Source organism: Lonchura striata, chromosome 6, assembly GCF_050655825.1.
Source record: "Lonchura striata isolate lonStrDom1 chromosome 6, ASM5065582v1, whole genome shotgun sequence".
Taxonomy (NCBI): Eukaryota; Metazoa; Chordata; class Aves; order Passeriformes; family Estrildidae; genus Lonchura; species Lonchura striata.
Genome location: NC_140708.1, coordinates 18,214,363 through 18,234,802, shown reverse-complemented (window position 1 = coordinate 18,234,802; position 20,440 = coordinate 18,214,363). Strand labels below are relative to the sequence as shown.

The following is a 20,440-nucleotide window of genomic DNA, read 5'->3' as shown; positions in this document are numbered from 1 at the left end:
GTACATCCATCCTTTATAGTCATTACCTTTATGTCCAGAAACATTGATGTGAAGAGGTGTTATCACTCGCCCACCTAAAGACTTCCTTCTTCGAACCACCATATTAATAACACCTCCTCCATTCAGAACAGCTTTTATAACTTGCTTTTTATCCTTATTGGTAAGATCCACATCATTTATCTTCAGCAGCCAATCATTCACTCTGGTAGATATACAGAATTAGGTAGGTCAGTTATAAGCACACTTTGCTGGACACAGCACATGAATAACGTTCCATGACAAGGCATGCACAGAGCTGATCTGAATAAAATCATCCTTCCTTATCTGGAGTTATCCATTCCTGAAAAAGCATTAAACAGCAGCTAAATGAAAACCAGGACTGCTAGTCTGCATTTCACCAGGAAAAGTATATCCTTAAATCACTAACGACTACTTCTTGTTTAAAAGCAATACTTTGTACTGAGAGGAGTTACTAAAAAGCTTCTATCAATATCAAGAATAGCAGAGGGTTCCAGATGATCCCTTGCTCTACTCTCCTTTTCTCTTGCTCTTCCTCAATTACCTACTACCATGAGAGTTCATGTCTTTCCCAAAATTTAAATAAATAGATATAGGTTTGAGGAGATTATAATAATGGAGTAAACAGGGCACAGTGCAACAAAAGAACATTATAAATTCTTTTGAGTGCTGAGTCAGTGTTTAACTTCTGCAATGTTTTTAGGCACTGATCTTCTCAGTGTGATTTCCCAACCAACATTAATAACATACACATGGCAAATGATAAATAAAAAAGAATTTCAAGAAATTAAAATAATGATGACAATTCCCAATATGCTCAGATTACCACGATCAAAAAACCAACAGGTATCTAGTTCTAGAGTCAGACCCTACCTTAACCGACCATCAGCAATGCTTCCTTTGTCTACTTTGGTAACGAAGATCCCGCAGTCTCCAGGGAGGTACGGCTCGTTCACACCTTCTGCCACATCAAAACCAAGTGCTTTCAAGTCCATATCATCCTAGTAAATATTAGTAACAAGTGAATGACCCCACTGGCAAAAAGTGTCTGTTACAAGAGGCACTACTGCATGTTTCTGCTATGTACTTATATTTGCAGGTAAATTTTCATTTTTTTATATGTAAATATATAAACTCCCATTTCCATTGGTCTTCTGGCATTAGAATGATCCTTCTTTCTCACATTAAGGCTTAAATAATACAAATGGGGAATTCCACCAAAGAGGAACAGAAAAGCATCTGAGCATGTGAAAAAGCCCATTCAGACTCATATAACCTGCTGTAAGGTACAATATTGGTTGTGCAATAAGAAAACAAGGACGTGTTTCTCAAGAATAGGAGAAAAAACAATTGCCAAAGTAATGAAACAGGATTTTGCCTTAGTGGTAAACTCAGACAGACCTTTGCTGTGGTATGCCTAGAGACCAGAAGAAAAGTAAGCTCTAACATTATGGGAAACCATTTCTATATACAGATTTAGAAGTGATATTCTACCAAGCCTGACACAAACTAGATCATTCTTGATGTGAAAATTAACAAAAATCTTTAAGAGATCAGTCATTGAACAAAACAGGGAAATTTTCATTTAGTGCTTGCTTTGGTAAATAATAAGGTCACTGTAGGAAAAAAAAAATGATCCAAAAAATAGTAAAATTGTTATCAACTGATCACAAACTGAATTATTATTGCTATTTTAAATAATACACTTCTAAAGATCAGAGAACTCTACTTGAAACTGTCCACTGGATCAACCATCTCAACATAATGAAGGGTGATGATACTTTAAAATCTAACAGTACAGTCTAAAGCAGATGTGTAAGTATGGTTCAAGTTATCCCCTCAAAATCAGAAGAACATAACATCTTCAGGGAGTACAAAAGATGCCTGATAAAAGCTGACAATAAAGCGTGCAAGATCAAGATTTACCAGAAAATAAATTGAGCTAAAGCTGACAAAAATATATTACAATCGTTATGATTCTTTCAAATATCCTATGTAAGACAAAAATTTCATAGGGAAGAGCATGAGGCTGCCAAAAAATAAGGATCACAGTATCATTACACAGCATCAGAGTTGAAAAGTGAGTATTATTTCTCTCAGTTTTGAGCTAAGTGATTATGTATAACACAAGTTTAATCAGACAGGTGACGTTTAAGCAAAAATAAAACAACTGAAATATATTAAACTCTATAATCCAGACCCTGGAATTCAAATGCTGATAGGTCAGCAAAGACTTTTCCCTATATTTGATCAAGGTTGGCACAGTATTATTACTATAATTTGATAGCAGCAAGTGTAATCCCTATGTTTTGAAAAGGGAAATACATAGAAATGATAAAGTGCACATATTTGATCTCAGTGATGCAAACATGTAGAGCAATCTTTGAAGTAAAGAATAACTACGTAACTGCACATGAATAGAAAATTCATCAGGCTGCAATGTTGTTTAGCACAGGCACATCATATGCTAGACTTACTAATTTAACAGACAATGGAAAAGCAAAATTTTTAGTTATCAGTTCAAACAGAGGAGATGGCAAGGAACAAAACTGATGGAGCTGATCAGAAGTGCTGAAACAGCTTGGTGAAAAAGGAATTATTATTCCTGAAAGAATTTACAGATGGTGATTCTGATGGATCAACTCCAGTTCATCTTATCTGTTCAATATGAATTTCAAAATATAATAATACTAAATCATATTTTTGTGTCAAAAAAGGAACATATTAATGATTTCATAGAGATGCACTGTCAGAACACAGATTGGAAGAGCATAAAAAAGATGACCCCTGAATACTGCAGTAAAATAAAAGAGATTTAATTTGGCAGCATTTAATCACTATGGCTTGTCATTCAGGAATGACAAAGAAATTCTGGTATATACAGAAGCTGTTATAAATTAATCACAATCTGGATGACTACCTGTGTATTTTATGTGTTCAAAAAAGTTACCATTAACAATAGGATGTACCAACCAAACATTTCACACAGAAGAGCATAATTACATACATTGCAGCAAATTTAAAATTTTAGACTACAATGAAAAAAAAAATTATATGGAGAAAAATACTACTAGGATAATGAGAAGAAGTAGAGGTTATCTGGATTGCTAAACTTAAGAACCTTACTTAATATGCCAAAATAGAAAAGAGATTTAATTTCCTCTACAGACAAGCAAGAGATTAGCATCTCCTTTCATCCCAGATTTTCAAACAGAACAGTAATGTTGCCCCAAAATACATGTTCACCATCAATAAGACTTTTAATACTTCAAAATTTCCAACCAGCAGATCTGAGCAAAACTAGGAGAAATAGATTAACTTAAAACATGAACTGTTTTATGCATAGCTTTTAAGTGCTGTTGTCAGAAAATAATTGGCCTCTAATATTATGGTTTCCTTCACATTTTAAGTTTTGGCTGTCTTAGCACTGCGTCACAAACTTATAGACCACTATACTACATGGACCTGGGTGCTCTGCAATTTTTTATGTAGGAACTGTTTTTATTTATAATGCATATGAAGAAAATTATAAAGCTTATACATAACAGCTTGGTTTTATCAACTACTTTCATGTAGCTGTAACTGCACTTGCTGCCTCCATGTGGACCTACACGGTTCCTTGCCAAACAAGAAACAAAAAATAACAATTTTTTTTTTTAATCTTACCTAGTATTCAAAGATTATAATTGGCTTCAGAGCTATGCAATACACAAGACAATGCACTGTATGATTTTACTTACTCTGTCTTTTTCAAATTCTACCACTTCTGTTTCCCATTCCAGAGAATCTGTATCTATGGCTGAGTCATGGGAACTATGGGCCATCAGCTGACGAAATCTGGCCTCCTTTTCAAACTGATTTTCCATCTTTTCCCTAGGTAAAAAAATTATTACTTGCAGATACAGACAACTCCTCCTTAAATAAACCGAAAAATAATGTTAAGATTGTGACGGATATATTTGGTTTTCTAAATCAAAAATCCAAGCTGTCAAAAATTTCCTTCAGCTTCTGTTTTTCCAATATTCTTTGTCTGCTATCAAATTGACCTTCCATTTCTATATATATTGTCTTAACAGAGTCTTACATTTTTTGCAATATTTTTACATGGCTAAGTGCACAACTAGGTTTCTCACATCTTCCAAAATGCAATTAATTTACCCTCAGATGAGCCTCATCAGTGTGCTGGGCACAATAAATACCAATGGCAAAACCTCTCCCATGAACCAGTGAGTAAACAGTTGAGAGGAACTAAGCTGCAGTTAATATGACTTCAGTCAAAGGATCCCAATATTGCTTAAGTGTATCTTCACAGCACAAAGCTTACACTATGAGTCTCATTAATAAGATAAAATGGATACTATCCAGCATAATAATTTCCATGATAACTAAAAATAGAGGCAATGCTTCTATACACTATAACATGAATGCCTGCTGCCTACAGCTGCAACAACATATGGTTCACTTAAGACCACAGCTAATGAAACAAACAAACTTTAATGCAGTTTGGTCATTTCTCTAACATACTTCAGTTCCTTCAGTTCACGAACAGCATCATTTTTCTGCTTTCTCATGTCATCCAGGTTGCGAAGAGCTTCAGCCAAGTCACTCACAGCTCGGTCTCTCTCCCTCCTTAAGTTGTCACACAAAGTTCTTCAAAAGAAAAAGGTTTCAATCTAGTTACTTAAAACCCCATTAAAGCAAACTGGTTTTACCACATTGTATAGTCAATGTAAAATTTCAAAGAGCAGTTTCAAAATATTTTTATCTGCAAAATAAAAAAAAGGATAAGGAAGAAAAAAATGATATAATGCTACGTCTTAATTCTTCATCCCTTTCAGAACCTTATTTCTACTTATCTTCTTTAAATTAGCAGAAAAAACACTTATTTAAGTATTTTTCTTAGTTCCTTAGATATATTTAGTAGCAAATACGTTGGATACTTTTTGTGCATGTCCCCACAGGCGAAGAATTATGTGCAGGACTAAAGCTACAGCAGGATTATTAGTATAGCGTGCCTAAAAGATTGCACGACTGGCTGTTCCTACACAACAGTGCTGTTAGACTTAAGGGTATTTACTAAAGGTATTTTGGTTACGAAAGCACAGAAAACGACAAAGATCTTGTAAGATGCCCTCAACATTTTTTAAACAATCACCACATGACTGCTAATGCAGAGGAAGTGCTGGCAAATTCCAGGCATCCTAGAACTGCATCACCAGTTCACCAGCTCTTACAGAGATCACTCAGGTATCATCTAGCAGTTGTTTACCGTATGCTTTCCCTTTCTGCAACAATCTTATCCCGCTCTTGAAAGGCCCAATCCCTCCTACACTTGGCTACTTCTGCTTCCTGGACAGCTTCCTTTAGTTCTTGTGACATTGCCTCATATTGCTTCCGAAGCATTTCAATTTCTTTGTTTGCTCTTTCTATGTCTAGGGTAGCAGAATCTTGTATCTAGGAATTAAGAAACACAGGTAAGTATTTTAGGCACAATTTTTAGGTACATATGCACAAACAGCTTTTGCTATCTGTATGTTGCCTGATATATTCAACTCCTATGATTTAATAAAAAACATTTATTTCAGCAGCAACTTTGGGAGGGCTCGGAGGAAAGATAAGACCTGCTGTAGTGCATTTCATCCAGTAGCACACAAATTTGTACAACTACATGAATAAGAATCCTTACTTGAAAATAACATCAGTTAATGTGTCATATTTCAGAGATAATATTCTGTGCTTCAATCTTGACCTGCTTAGCAGACAGGAAAAACCTTCAAGTATACTTAGAAATCAAGATACACTATCATATGCAACTGCATATGGTATATATATAGCATATATATACAACACATATTTCCCACATTAACACCTGTTATTTACCCTGAGACAACAATCCCAAGACTTGGGATTCATACAGGTCCCTTAATTCCAAAGCAATGAAACTGAAGAGCAGGGCAATTGAAACAAAGTTTTTATCTAATGCTTCTTGTTTTAGATAAGAATTACTTTATTCTTAAGTTAACTTGTTCCTCCAAAATGCCCTATTTTGAATAAGAGAGATGGTGACAACAGTAAGACAAATACACAAAGAAAACTCCAAGCTTGCAGCACAATAACACAAGCCAACCATGACAGTACAGCCCATCAGAAGCTGTGGGCTTGCAAACAACTGCGTGTGGTTAATTTCAAGAATGTAAATGAAACTAATGAATCTAGACTTACTGACTTACAAATTGGTTAAAATGTAAACTTTTTCTATTTATATTTGCAAACAATCTGAATATGAAGCATAACTGCACTTCTTCCAAACAAGAATTTTTGTCAGTATGTCTTGATGAACACATATGCACGTGTTTGTATTTTAGAGTGACTTGAGGAAAAGAGGGAAGACTCCCACTGTGCCCAGACCTTTAATGTCTTGCAAGTTACTGACCTAACTAAGCTAAGAAAGAAAAAGACATCATTAAAGGTATCACTTGCAATACCTGACGGGCTTGATAATATTCCCTTAGCAGATGGTCTCTCTGGATGATAGCTTCTGTTCTCTCTTTCCTGGCAACATCTCTTTCTTCCTTCACTGTCTCTATATCCTTACAAGCTTGATCAAGTTCCTTCTGGGCCTCAGCTTTGTCCTTCACTTCATGGCAGTATTTTTCCAGTAACTCATTCCTCTCACAAATCGCTCGATCTCTTTCCACTAGAGCAGAGTTTAGCTCCTAAAACAAGATGCATTGTTTGTAGTAGGTTAAGTTCAGAAGGAAATAGTTCATCTTTCCAATTGAATACATGTCATGACATCTTAAAAGCCTAGAGAGTTTACCACCAATGTTCTGAAAAATGAGGGCAGATCACATTACATACAAGTAAGTACTAGCAACAAATATTAAATGCGGTATTAAAAATATCACACCATCACATGAGCACAGTGCTTTGTCAAAAGTAAGCAAGATTCTGGGAGCAGTGATAGCTTTGAGGAACCTAAATGAGGAAAGGTTATTAATCTGACAGACTTGATGTTTTTTTAAAAAAATCTAGTTAGGTATGTCAAAGGGTAAGAATATATTACAAGTATTTCTAAACAACTGCTTCAATTTTACAGGACTGAAATAACTTAGGTAACTTAGCTACATAAGCATCTCACAGCTTCTCTGTAAGTTTTAGAAGAACATTAAAGTTCTATGCTATTAAGATAGCAATGTGCTAGAGAATGTTGAAGATAAAACTACAATATTCTATAAAGCGGAATGACAGTGCTTTTAAAGTGTGGAATCAACTGCATTGTAATAAAAAAGATAACGTAAACAGAGAAGTGTTCTAAAACAATACCTACCCTTCTAAAATTATTTAAATTAGACTTCCCATTAGAAGATTGGGTCATTGAAACAATCCAATTTCATGCCACTACATTTTCAGATGGCTCAGGTCTCTAGAAGTATTCAGCCAATGGCTACAAAAGTCCTACACAGAGGCACTCCTAGGTGGAAGCTACTGGTGTTTTGATTGCTAAAAGCTCGCCAGAGACAGCTGGCATCTCAAAAGCAAAGAAAACTAACAGTTGAAGTACTTAAGGATAGAAAGACATAATGTCATAAACTGATTTTAATTTTATTTACTTCTATAGTTTGAAAATAATAAAACTAAATACTTAAAGCACAGTTGACAATTGCATTTTGCTGTACTAACTGAATTATGCTGTATGCTGAATTACTTTTGAGATGTGCATCTAAGTAAGACTTTTAACAATGACATTAAGAGTGCCATTTTTGCTGTAGAGTAGCAGAAGAGCACTGAATTAATGACTCACTCTGTAAGTGAATCTCAATTACCATAACGCCCAAGCGCTTTCAACACCATTAAGACCCTCCCTTCTCAGTAACTCTGAAGAGAGAAAAATCCCTGAACTGTCAATTGTTGCAGGCTAGTTTTAGTACTGAGACCAGCATTTTTGCACAGTTTAACTACAGATTGTATAAAATGTGCATTCAAATGTGTGTATAAAACTTACACAATAATATTATAGTTTTTTCCCACAAGCAGCTGAAATGAAAGTCACCAAGCAGAGGGAAAGCTCTCAGCAAGGTCTTCACTAAAGAAGAATTTACAGACCTTCAAAGTGTTTGGAAAAAATACACACTGCCACAGTTTAATTCAGCATGCTCAATAGAAACCATCTGAATAGGAGCAGCCATTGCCTCTGGTGGTCAGTGATAAAATTTCACCTCTGAATTTTTCCTATGATACTTGCACAAAAGTACAACTACACAGCACAGGGGAATGCACCATTTGGCACTGACTAGAACAGCTTCTGTTTGATAAAAGAGCAGTTTGAGTTGAATGATTCTGAATTTGTGGATTATTTTTATGTTTTAAGGAAGTTCTCACATCTGAATATGACATAAGGACAAAATATTACAGATCTGTTAAACTGAAGGGAAAACCGACTATCACTGAAATGAAACATAACATTCTAAGTATTTGCCAGAGTAAGAGATTATGCCAACCAAAAAAAAACACCATTGGAGAAAGGAGAGGGGGAAATCCCTACCATCCAATCCCTGGCTTTGATTGGGCGAGTTAATGAAAACTTAATCCAAAATTGTCCATTAGTGCAAAAAAAAAAATTAGATTTTCTTCTATCTACTAATACCAAATTAGTACATTTAGTACATTTGAGATGTCTATTAGACCAATAAGTTTGGGCATGTGTGACTAATAAAAGCTAACTTGGAAATTAACTGTCTGACCTCAGCAGTAGCTGCTCAGATATAATTCTTAAAAAAAAAAATCAACCTCTTCTCCGTTTCAGTTGCTTTACAATTTCTCTAGGACATCAAAGGTGCACTAGCAAACACAAGCTTCAGGAAAGAAACTACATTTAAAATTATCTAAATGAGTTCAGTTTCATGCAATCAATGAGCACTACAAAATAGAGCACTTAGAGGTGCCATGTATCACAATAAAAGTGAAAACCACTAAGTTGCCTTTTCAGAGAGCACCAGAACAACGATGCACTGAGAGGGTAATCCCACTTATGGGACAGACTTCAGGATATTATTTTAACTTAACCGATGCATTGATCTATAAATTTTAATATTTCAAACATTTCCTTAACAGCTCTACAAAATCATTTATGCATTGAACATGGCTGCAGCAATCCAGTACTATGTGATACAAGAACATCTTTACAAAAAGAAGAGTCATAGCTACAGGAAAGAAAAACAGGAACAAAAAGACAACTCTAATATGGCTATTTTACACCTTTCAGAATATTAGAGCAGTAGTTATTTCTGATTTCTGAAGGGCCAGTTCTGGGAGTGAAGAAAACCACATGTCTCTGCCTTGCCAGCACCACACTCCCCAGTCCTAGGCTCTTGCTGACTCTTGTTCGAACACTCCTTTAAGTCAATACCCATGCACTTAAAATTTTAGTTCCCTATCCCTTAAGGCACTTGGGCAAATTACTCATAGTGCCACAATGACAGATATAACAAATTGTAACAGAATGACTAATTGTGGCTATTTCCCTGAATACTCCTAACCTACCCTGATCCCACTGAAATCAATAGGTATTTTGATTGGCTTAAATGCTTTGATGAAAGTAGAAGAGGTATGAAACGTATTATAACCTCACTCACTGTAGAGCTGAATTACTGAGCTGACCAATATGCAGGGCTGGAAAATATGACTTCTTAAAACCAGAATTTAGTCAGTCTTAGAAGCTCTGATGCCACATGTCTCAGTTCACTTATGTTCCTAAAAAAAAATGTGTTATTTATTGAAAAGAAAGCTCCACCTTTAATTTTTCCTAAGAATATTTCATTCAGATGTAATGCTGAAAAGAGTAAAATAAGATTTACAGGAAATGGAATACATTTGCTTGTATCTATTTCATGCTGAATTAAGTACTTGTAAACCAAATAGTAAAGTGAACACATGTCAGCAGAAATGAAACTGAGCAGCAAAGTGTGTTCTGCAAATCATAACAGCTTCATTCTGACATGGCTGTGATATAAGCATTTCAAGAACATACTGCTGAAAAATAGAAAGTTCTGGTTTTACACACTTTAATTCAGGCCTAAATTCTAAAGAAAAAATCTTCAAAATATCCCCTTTAACTTCTCAGCAGTAGAAGGGCAAATGAGTAAGAACATGCATGTCAGCACAGGCTTTGCAAAAGTATTTGAGATGACTTGATCATGTACCGTCTTAAGTCACCGCAGATAGTATCCAGTGGTTCCTGTAAAGGTTAAAAGTTTAAAATAATGAATATTTAGAGCTATATTATTATAGAAAGCATTACTTAATACAGCAAAGGAAAGAATTTATAATATGCAGAACAGAATTAAGTATATAGCAAACTTCAACTGGCAGCTACTCTACTCAAACATGGAAATTGACAGTAAAAATGACTGGTATAGGAAAACGTCAGAACACAATTTCCTCTTTGCAGTGGATTCCTGTTTTCCATTAATCAGTTATCCATTGCTGATTCCAGCATCAACAACAGACACTCATTTCCCTTCCCCACGATAACAATAGCTTAGTACCTGTCTTAAAGCTTCCATCTCTTCACTGGCCACTCGCTTCTCAGAAGAAGTGTTCTTCAGCTTGGACTCTGCAAGCTCCAGTTCTGTTTGAAGCTTATCTACCTCTTTGATTACTTGATCTCTCTCACTCATTATGAGGCGGTACTCATTGAAAACCGAATCCCTTTCTTCCTTGTATTTTTCTGCATCCTTGGCTGCTTTCAGCTGCATTGTTTTGAATCTTGTCACCTCTGACTGTAATCGCTCCATCTCTCTCTGCAACTCTTTGTTCTGTGCTGTGGCATTGCTTAGTTCCTGCTGTACTGATTCAAACCTGAAAGAAAGCAGAAACACTAGTAAGACACTTGTTACTCATTTTCATACATTAAGGATTTGGCTGGGCAACCAAATGTATCCATGGGTAAAAGATAACCACAGAGGACTTGTTAGAAAAGGTATTCTCTGCGCTGCAAAATAACCACTGCTTTAGGAATGTTAGTGAACCTTGAGGAATATTACAGAACCTCTTTAAGGACTGAACCATAACTATTATAAGGAATTACTTACGGATGTAAGTAATGGAGAAAATAATTTTTGGCTTTGGTGTGTGGGAGTTGCATATCACCCCTGACAGTCAATGAAAACATTCTTAACACACTCGTGGATGCTCTCTGCAGTCCTCGTATGTGCTGATGCCCTTCCTACCCCATATGGTTAACTGTGTAGGCTTGGAACCAAGGAGCAGAGAGAGGGTAAGTGTGCTATGAGTGTCTGTGCTCTTCTATTTTAACATGTGTGCTGCTCCCAGCAGCACCTTCTCCGTGAAGCAAGACTCCCAAACTCCTGCAGCCAGAGACCTCTGCTGCCAGCCCAAAGCCCTGTCTCACTCCCCCACAGTCTGCAACTCTAATACCATGAAAAATTCAGCTTGAGATGCTATTCATTTGCAAAGCACCTTTAGAAATTATATTACCTTACAGATTTGCTTTTAGTATTTAAATAAGGAGATATATATACAGGCTTGCCATGAGTTGAAGAATTTGTTGGGAACAAAGTCTGAGGTTTAGCAAAATTCTGGTTATATTTGACTCCTGTATCTACAACTAAAAATAAACATAGGTTGAAAAGCAGAGTATTCCTTTCTCACACAAGCTAAACAATGGTTAAAATTCCTCACATAATTCCAAAACCATAAATGGGAAACCATTTCCTTAAGAAAATGCACCATTTCTCCAAATTAGCACCCCATCACACATTCTAGAACTTTCCAGAAAATTTTATAGAAATACACATGCTTACTCATCACAGCAAGATTACATACACTAGAGGAAAGTTTTAGAAAAAATATTAGAAAGGTCTTTGTGATTCTAGCACAATGGAAGTAAGATGTTACATTAGAATCAATAAGTTAAAGGTATGAAAATTCAGTTATACCTCCTAAGAGAGGATGAATATTGCTGCTGGAAATGAATTGCTGTGTCCCTTTGCTTCATGAGCATGTCAATCTGTTTCTGCAGACGTCTGTTCTCCTCCTCAGCCTGCTCCAGGCGGCTCAGGTCTGTGTTGTGACTCGCGATCTTCTCGTTGTACCGTTTCCTCAGGGCATCGTAGTCCTTCTTCACTCCCTCCAGCTTGTCCATGGCTGTATCATAAAGTTTATTCAGTATCTCTGATGATCCATTTTGCTTCATAACCTTAAAAAAATGCCAGAAACTCTATCAATAACCTTTAATCAGTTCAAGAAATATGATTTAAAATACATACCTAAGAATAAAAACATATAGACTGATTTTAGTATTCATTCTAAGGAAAGACTGAAGTTGCTTTAAGTGCCACTGTAACTCTAAGCATTATTACCTCTGCCTTCTGTTGAGTTAAAAGTCTGCTTTATCACAAGGGCACAAGGGTAAGAAAATCTCTCTCTTATGGCAATTGTTATGAACACCTATTAAACTCATGTTGTTTTTGAAGTGCTTGTAGTTTTAACAAGAAGCAATCACCAGGATGATAGTGGTAATGCAGGAGATGCCCACGAGGTGGCATTCACAACACTGAATGAATTAAATCATTAAAAGCATAATGAAAACAAAATCTACCCAAAATATGTTATACACTCGGGCATATTATTTTAATATTAATAAAATAGTTCATCTGAGAGCTTCCCACAGAGGTTTGTGTTTCAAAAAGCATATATAAAAGATGAACAGGAAAAGAAAAATCCATTTAAACATGAATAAAGCCTGACCTGAATCTTAGTTTTAAATTAATTTACATCAATGTAGGAATCTTGCTGTAAATTGCAACAGTGATGATACATGACCAGCAACAACAAAATAAAGTCCTAATGAGTGTCAGCAAATCTAGTCCTTGTTCATTCTCAAAAGGCAAAAAATATGCCTGAAATAAAACAGTAAGCGGTTTTTATTCCTATGCTCCTTTTTTCTGGTTTTGTCTTTTAAATTGAAATTTGGCCCTGATGGAGCAGTGGGAAGAAACAAGAATGCACTATATAGAGAGGTGCCAGGAATTATATAATACTAACATTAGCCTACAGAGTTATGTCCCCAACTATCTGAAAATAAAAAAGTATAAAAGAGCTAGAAGGAAAACAGAAGAAAATACGAGCACTGCAAAAATTTGAAACCCAACACACAGCAGCTATCCTGCACAGACTGGCTGCTCATCTTTCATGTCTTATATTTGAGTAAGGACCTGTTCCTGAACATGGAGGAACGTGCATGCCTGCAGACCAAAAGGGAAGGGAAGGGGAGAGCAAGAGGCTGCCCAAGCTTCACTGCCCAGAGGTAAAGGCTAACAGCTGTCACTGGTAACAAACCACTTTGCTACACAGGCAAGATAACCAAACAGACAAAAGTTCTGCAGCCTGACACCGGTCTCCTTAAACTAATCAGGATATATATAAGTGGCCCTGGAACAAGACTGCACTTGGGCGATTTCCACACATATCCCAATCCTCAATGGTTCAGCAGCACAGCCCGCACAGAGCTGGATACATGATTAGCCAGTCTGCTTCAATAAACCATTTTAGATAAGCTGAACACGTGGTAAACTGTAGGCATACATAAAATGCAAATAAAAAATGCAAAAATTTAAACCTACTCAGGAAAACCATTTTCCTGAAGACTACTTCTCAAATGAGAGCAACAACAGCTTTGAAAACAAATTATTTAGGAACTCGAACAAACCACTCTCACTGTCTAAAGCATATATGGAATATATTTATGTTGAAAACATACAAAGTCATTAAAGAAGGATTAATACACAAGAAATTTGATGGCATTCAGCCTAAACTTGCTAACATAAACCTGCCAGAGGAAGATGGACACACCAGTGGAATAGACATCTCCCATTCAAAACCCTAGTGAAAGAAAGTAAATAGTCCCAGCTGGCCCAAGGAACACGGCCATGGCAACACGAAACTCCATATGTGAGCAGCAGAAACTTAAGCTGGTCAGCTGCTACACAGCAAATCCATGAGAATCCCACACAAAGAGTAATTTGATCAAAAGCTTTAGCTCTCTGAGGCCACCAAGATGTATTTTGTTATGGCCTGACAACGAAACAACACGTCAGAGGGATCAACAGAGAGTTAGACTAATTCATACGAGAAATTACAGGGACAAGATATGACTTTTGGCACCCCTTCAAGACACCATGAATCACTCTGACAAGCTGAGAAATGGAGTTAGATGATTTTCCCACTAAGAGTCACATACATCATTTTCGTTAAAGGTTTAATCATGATGTTGACATAAGACTGGATTTCTTTACATCAATCCTGACAATGATACATCAGCCTCCTTCTGTGCTTCCAGATAATTCCAAGCTTCAGGACAGAATGGCAAAATAGAATAGCCTTCTCTCAGAGGTTTTGCATCCCTGCTTTGCAGACTGGGAAACTGAGGCACAGACCAATTAAACTATTTGCCCAGGCTGACACAGTAAATAATTTCTGTTATCTTCTGAACCAAATCACTAAGCAGTTTCACAACAGAACTCAAAAGACAGTGTTAGAAAAATGGATAAAAAGGCAGAGCCAATCTTCACTCCTCTTTGCACCACCTTCAAGCACCTCCTAAAGTACCATTCAGCACATCCAGCTTGCTTTGACCTTTGCCCCTCCTGCCCTAGCAAATAATTATTTTGGCTTGAATAGATTTTACATCTGCAGCCTAATGTTTGACTTGCAAGTTTGCCCTGTGAATCAGCCTACACACAGTGAACCCAGATACTCTGTTTAACCATTCCACATGTTACTGTAACAATTCTCACTAAATGAACAAACTTCTTCTAGGTGAACAGTGGACCTGACACAACCAGCTACTCTTTAGCATTACTCTTTTTTTAAATTTTCAGAATATGTAAACAACACTGACCTGGAGACAGCCTGCGATACAAAGTTCTGAAATGTCCAATTCTTCCAGTCTTGAAAGTTTTGTCTCTTTTTGTTTCAAGTTCAAAAACATTAATCAGCCTTTTGCAATTCTTCCCAAAAAAATCAACAACAAACATTGCATGCAAGTTTAAAGTTAAAAATACCCTAGGAAAACAGTCACCTTTTTAATCGCTTCACAACTTTAAGTTAGATTTCTGATGCCTTTCTAGCCATTAAAAAAAAAAAAATAATGCCAATACCATCTTCATGTACACTTTTTCATGTCTGCATTTAAATACTCCTTATTCTTTTTTCCCAGCTAGACAAAGAAAATCAATTAATAATCAAGATGTCATTGTCTCCCCTAACACTGCACAAGGCAAGGAGGCTGTTGGGGACCCAGTAAGACACTCAAGGCAGCAATGCTGCACATGCCATTTCTCTGGGCAAGGAAGAAGCCAGGATCTCTCCCAGCACTCGCACTCCAGGCATGGCTCACCTGCTGCTGCTGGCTGCGCAGGTCTGTTATCTCCTTCTGATCCTCATCGTGGAGCCTCTTCATCTCCTCACAGGACTGCTGCAGGTGGTTGTGCTCCCTCACCAGCTGCGTGTTCTTCCTCTTCAGGGTGTCCATGTCCTCCTTCAGCTGGGACTGGTCGCTCAGCAGCCGACTGTGCAGCGTGCTGTCAGGGCACACAAAAAATGTTCTTAGAGGCCAACTTGCAAGGACAAAGTCCCAGAGTAATTCATTTCAAGAATGAGTTTCATACCAAGAAAGCAGGTCAAACTAACTCAATTCTGCATATTTGTGTATTCCAAGCACCAGGAAAAAAAAACACCACCAGAAACAAACAGGGACTTAAGTGTGAAAATACACAGATGTACATAGCACCCTTAAACCTCATCAGAAGAGATGATGGATTTATGCCACCTGTCAATGCCATTTCATAGCCATTAAAAGCAGGCAGGCAAACACAAATAGCATAATATGATGATTCTTGAGATAATAGCCATTATCCCACCAATCATTTCCACTTTCTCTTGAGCTGAGCACTAGCTAAACAAAACACAGATGAAAATGACAAAAATCTCCTTCTGTGCTACTGTTTTAAAAACAAAAACACCAGCAAACTATCAAAAAACTCCACAACCAAGAAAACCACACAACTCATGTTTCAACTACATGCAAGATAAAAATTTCCTCCAAAGTTTGTTATATCAGCTATAATTATTGAAAGAAATACACTCTCACTTAAACAACCGAGAGACACGTGATGAGGCTATAATTCAGACTGAAATTCAAGCTATAAGCCTAAAACTAGACTAAACCAATTCTGAAAGAGAGCAGATAAGTCAACTGAATGTATTTTACTACTACAGATCAGAAATTAAGTTTTGGATACTGACAAGTATTTCTATTGTTGAAAAAGAATGATTAAACTCTCATAATTGCTGGTAAACATTTAAATATGTATTTATATATAAAAATTTGTGTTCTAAGTCATGTTGTATTTCTTCCTTATGAAGTGAAATACCAACGTTTCCTGCACAGCATTACCAAAGCATTAAAAAAAATCCTTAAAATTAGAACAACCTGTTTCAAAAAAAAGGCATTTTCACAAATTATATACCCACAATTAAGCATACGTAATCTTTACATACAGGTTACTAATCTGATGTTATTCAGATTTCAGTGCAAATGATAAAGTCTTTAAAAGGCAAACTTTTTTTTTTTAAAAAGAACACAGGGTTTTACAACTACTGCAGGAAAAAATAGCAGTTGAATTAAATCTTTGTTAAAACTTACACAGATCAAGAGTTATCACAATCTATTAAAAAAGAGCAAGAAATTCCATTCTCTTGAATTATATTCTGCTCTCTAGCCTGACAGTAAAACTGTTAGACTGCAACTTCAAATCAGTAATCAGGCTTTCTTTTTTGATCCCATGAACACATTGGGGATTTCTATCTCAAATTCCTAAAAGAAAAACCAGCAGTCCATACTTGATAAAACACTTCTGGCCCATTTGAAATTATCTGATGTAAGCATCCGTCTTGCAATTTAAGTAGAAAAACAGCATTAAAAAATTACTTGATTACCATATTTTAATACTACTTGATCTAGCACAGACTGGTAAAGTCTTACCTTGAACAGCTTGACTAATACTTACTGATAAAAATCTGCCTCTTTTGCTGCTTCTTCACACCTTTTCAGTGTCTTGGTGTGCTGGTTCTGCAGAGACTGTAGGTCTGACATGGCCTTCATACACTGAATCTTCAGCCTTTCATAATCATGATTTGGTTTTGGACTAGGCCTAGCATGGGAAAAGAATATGGGGTCAAACATTATGTACTAAAGTGAATGGAAAGCCTGGGAAATTATTACCCAATAAAAAAATGCTATCACACAACAGTTGGTATTTAGGTTATAATATGGGTTGGGTTAATTTAAATACTGACCAGTTCCCTTTAAAATGCAACCACTAATAAAAGTCACTGACTTGAACCTGTATTAGTTTTATATTGAGATGTAACATCTAATAATGGGATGATTCTGTCTAATTATCACTAACATGGCCAAAAATAGTACTTAACCTGCATGTCTCTCTCTTCTGAGCAGCAACACTGCCACAGAAAAGCATTTCCATTGATACAAGAATAAGTCCATCACAGCACACTTGGCTTTCCTGGGCCACGACATTCAACTCCCAGTGACAAAGCCCAGACCTGCAGAGAGGGCAGGGCTGGAAGAGGCTGCCAAAGTCAGCTGGGCATGCATGGAGACCTGGGCTAAACAAAGCTTCTCATAGGCAGCAGCTGGAGAAACTGCCTAGGAAAAACAGTCCTGAGAGAAGGCTTCCAAAGGGATATCAAACACACACATCTGTGCTGGTACAGTTTGACATGTTTGACCAAGTCATCGTGCTGTATTACACACCTGTTTATGTGCTACCATATTCTTGTAAGCTACTATAAATAATGAGAAAACATGTCAGAATCGACATCTTATTTCCATAAGATAATTGTCTGACCAAAATTTGGGTTATTAGAAATCTCCAACAAGCATTTTTCAGTAAACTGAACAAAATAAAAGCCAAAATCAGTCAAAATAAATTTTTTACTCAAATTTCTTTTGGATGACTGGGGGAGAAATTTTCTAAAATAATCTACATGGTCAAGCAATTGACAGCATAGATTATGTTTAGAATGTATGGTACTTGTACATGATACTTTTTTTGTAGATTAGAATTAAATAGATTTGTATATTGTGCTAGAAAGTAAATTAGCAGGATTATATCTTGTTGCTTTGTAGCACACTTCTTGCTTTGTAAGCTTCTTAAAGATACTCTAAATTGAATTGTTCCTTCTCTGTACAGGCATAGGATTTTTTGCACCATGGAATTTTCTAGCATCTAAACAATGCTTCTGACATCTGTCCCTGCATCATCTCCTGAGTCTCTTATAACCCCACAGGCATGAGAAAAAAAGAAAAAAAAAACAAGTAAAGCATCAAAAGAGGAAACTATTGCCTCCAAAAGAAAACAATTGCTTTCTAACTTAACTCTGCTTGTTCTCATATCAGATTTGCTCCATTGCTGCACAGATCACTCTTCCTCCCTCAAACCTCAAACTCCCCCAAATGGCTTCTGTGTAAGCACAGCCTGAAAAGCAATCAGAATTTTCTTTGCATACAAAAAACAGCAACATGGATTCTGGAATTGAAATGCAGCTGACAATCGAATAAAAATGAAAATGGTTTTGCACTACTGAAGTGGTAACAGTGTAGAAAATAGCAGTTGTAAAAAAATAAGAACAAGAAACCAAAACTTAAAAAAATAAATGCCATCCACATCTGGTTCACAGATTTTTGGGGGATGTGTGTATGATATAAGGTACTTTTTGGAAACTCAGTTGCATCTGGGCTGCTGAATAATGAGGCCTTCATTTGTAATTCCTCCTTTTCTCCTTTCTCAAGAGAAGTGCTTCTGGGGAAAAACAAAACAAAAACTCCTTCCTGGATTAATAAACTTTACCAACAATTAAAATCCAACATCATGTAAAGAAACTAAATGTTCAAGTCATGCCTACAGAGGTGTCTTTTACAGTATTTTTAAATTCCTTCTTGAGAGGTATTAAAAGCAGTATGTTACTCACACAGTATTACAGACATCCCTGCAACTACGGAAGGGTTATTCTTTTAAAATACAGACGTAGTTAGCATAAGGTAAACTTGATTTGAAATGTTTACACCCTTGACAGAATCACTAAAACCCAAGTTATTGATTTAAATTAGACCTTAGGGTGACATTATTGAAAGCAGATACCATCTGTCCACCATACTCTTTAATGACAGCATTAATTGGAATACAGTTTAACTCTCAGCTGTAACATTAAGCTTACTGAGACCTATTAACAGATGCTCATAATAAACTATTAGGGCAGTCTGAAAGCTATAGTGAAACTTGTTCTACAAGTCTAAAACCCATCACATATGTTTCATATATTGCTGAAGTAACACTGACATTATTCTAAAAAAAACCCAACCAACCAAACAAAAACCCACAACCAAAACCAACCAACCCCAAACCAACATTAAAAAACCCAACAAACCACCTAGAAACATATGGAAACCATGTAGGTAACTACACAAGTTAGCCAACCTACACAGTGAGGAAGGACCAACAATGCCACAAATAACATTCTGCATTCCACCTCATATACATGAAATAAAAGCCACATGGGTATCCTAGGCCATATGTTCCACACTGCTGTTCCAAAGCTTTAAGTCTCATCAAGAAAAACAGGAATAAGAGAAGAAGGAATGTTGATCAGAAGTCAAAAATCAAAACTGATGCAAGACAACAGTCCATTCAACTGCATGTAGCGGCTGACTCTTGTTTAAGAAAGACCACCACAGTTTATGCTAAAATGCCCCCAGAAATACAAAGAATTACAATTTCAATAAAGGAGAAGCATCAGTTACTACTTTGGAAGCACTTGTTCAAACATTAACAAAATTTAAAATGCTACTGCCAAAGGCCCAACTGTTTTTTCTGACATTTGTATAAGAACTTGAAAAATCCTTCATGCTATACTGGAATTACCCCGGCCATAAAATAAGGCCACAGCAAGACTGATATTTACATATATCTGATGCTCACATAAAAGCTAATGCCAACTACAGGTCCAATTTTGCGGGCAATCCTAGCACCTTCTAAGGAGTTATCATTTACTATTGTAACTGCAACAACAATTCTAAATTACACATAAAACAGTCTCTTATGGAAGACAATTTTCAGAGAGTTTATTTTTGTTATGGTTCTCTTCTACTGTTACCATTATGTGAGTAACAACAGCAGGTTTAAGTCTATAAAATGCAACTTGAGCATGCTAGATTACTTGGTCAAATCTTCACCTAATCTCCAGCACACATACAGCCACTGTCAATCCCCAGGCACAGCATGAGCCATCCTGCTCCTGTCCAGCAGGATGGCACATG

At 36.4% G+C, this 20,440-nt stretch overlaps 1 protein-coding gene and 1 long non-coding RNA gene across 9 annotated transcripts in view; one reads left to right on the top strand and one right to left on the bottom strand.

Moving 5' to 3' along the window:
- Window positions 1-20,440, bottom strand: part of DLG5 (discs large MAGUK scaffold protein 5) — a 107,816-nt gene that overhangs the window by 38,598 nt on the left and 48,778 nt on the right. For all 8 annotated transcript variants that reach the window (XR_014956283.1, XM_021526692.4, XM_085583408.1 and 5 more), the window contains exons 4-13: window positions 17,112-17,255; window positions 15,440-15,623; window positions 11,979-12,238; window positions 10,566-10,878; window positions 6,504-6,734; window positions 5,288-5,472; window positions 4,543-4,668; window positions 3,759-3,891; window positions 892-1,019; window positions 27-202 (exon numbers count right to left, since the gene is read on the bottom strand). Coding sequence is in view for 7 of the 8 variants with exons in the window: in XM_021526692.4 (XP_021382367.2) it covers window positions 27-202; window positions 892-1,019; window positions 3,759-3,891; window positions 4,543-4,668; window positions 5,288-5,472; window positions 6,504-6,734; window positions 10,566-10,878; window positions 11,979-12,238; window positions 15,440-15,623; window positions 17,112-17,255 (1,880 nt within the window). In the remaining variant the exon portion in view is untranslated. The remainder of the gene's footprint in view (window positions 1-26; window positions 203-891; window positions 1,020-3,758; window positions 3,892-4,542; window positions 4,669-5,287; window positions 5,473-6,503; window positions 6,735-10,565; window positions 10,879-11,978; window positions 12,239-15,439; window positions 15,624-17,111; window positions 17,256-20,440) is intronic.
- LOC110468629 (uncharacterized) overlaps window positions 1-20,440 on the top strand; it is a 59,053-nt gene that overhangs the window by 27,362 nt on the left and 11,251 nt on the right. The gene's annotated exons all lie outside the window — the stretch shown is intronic.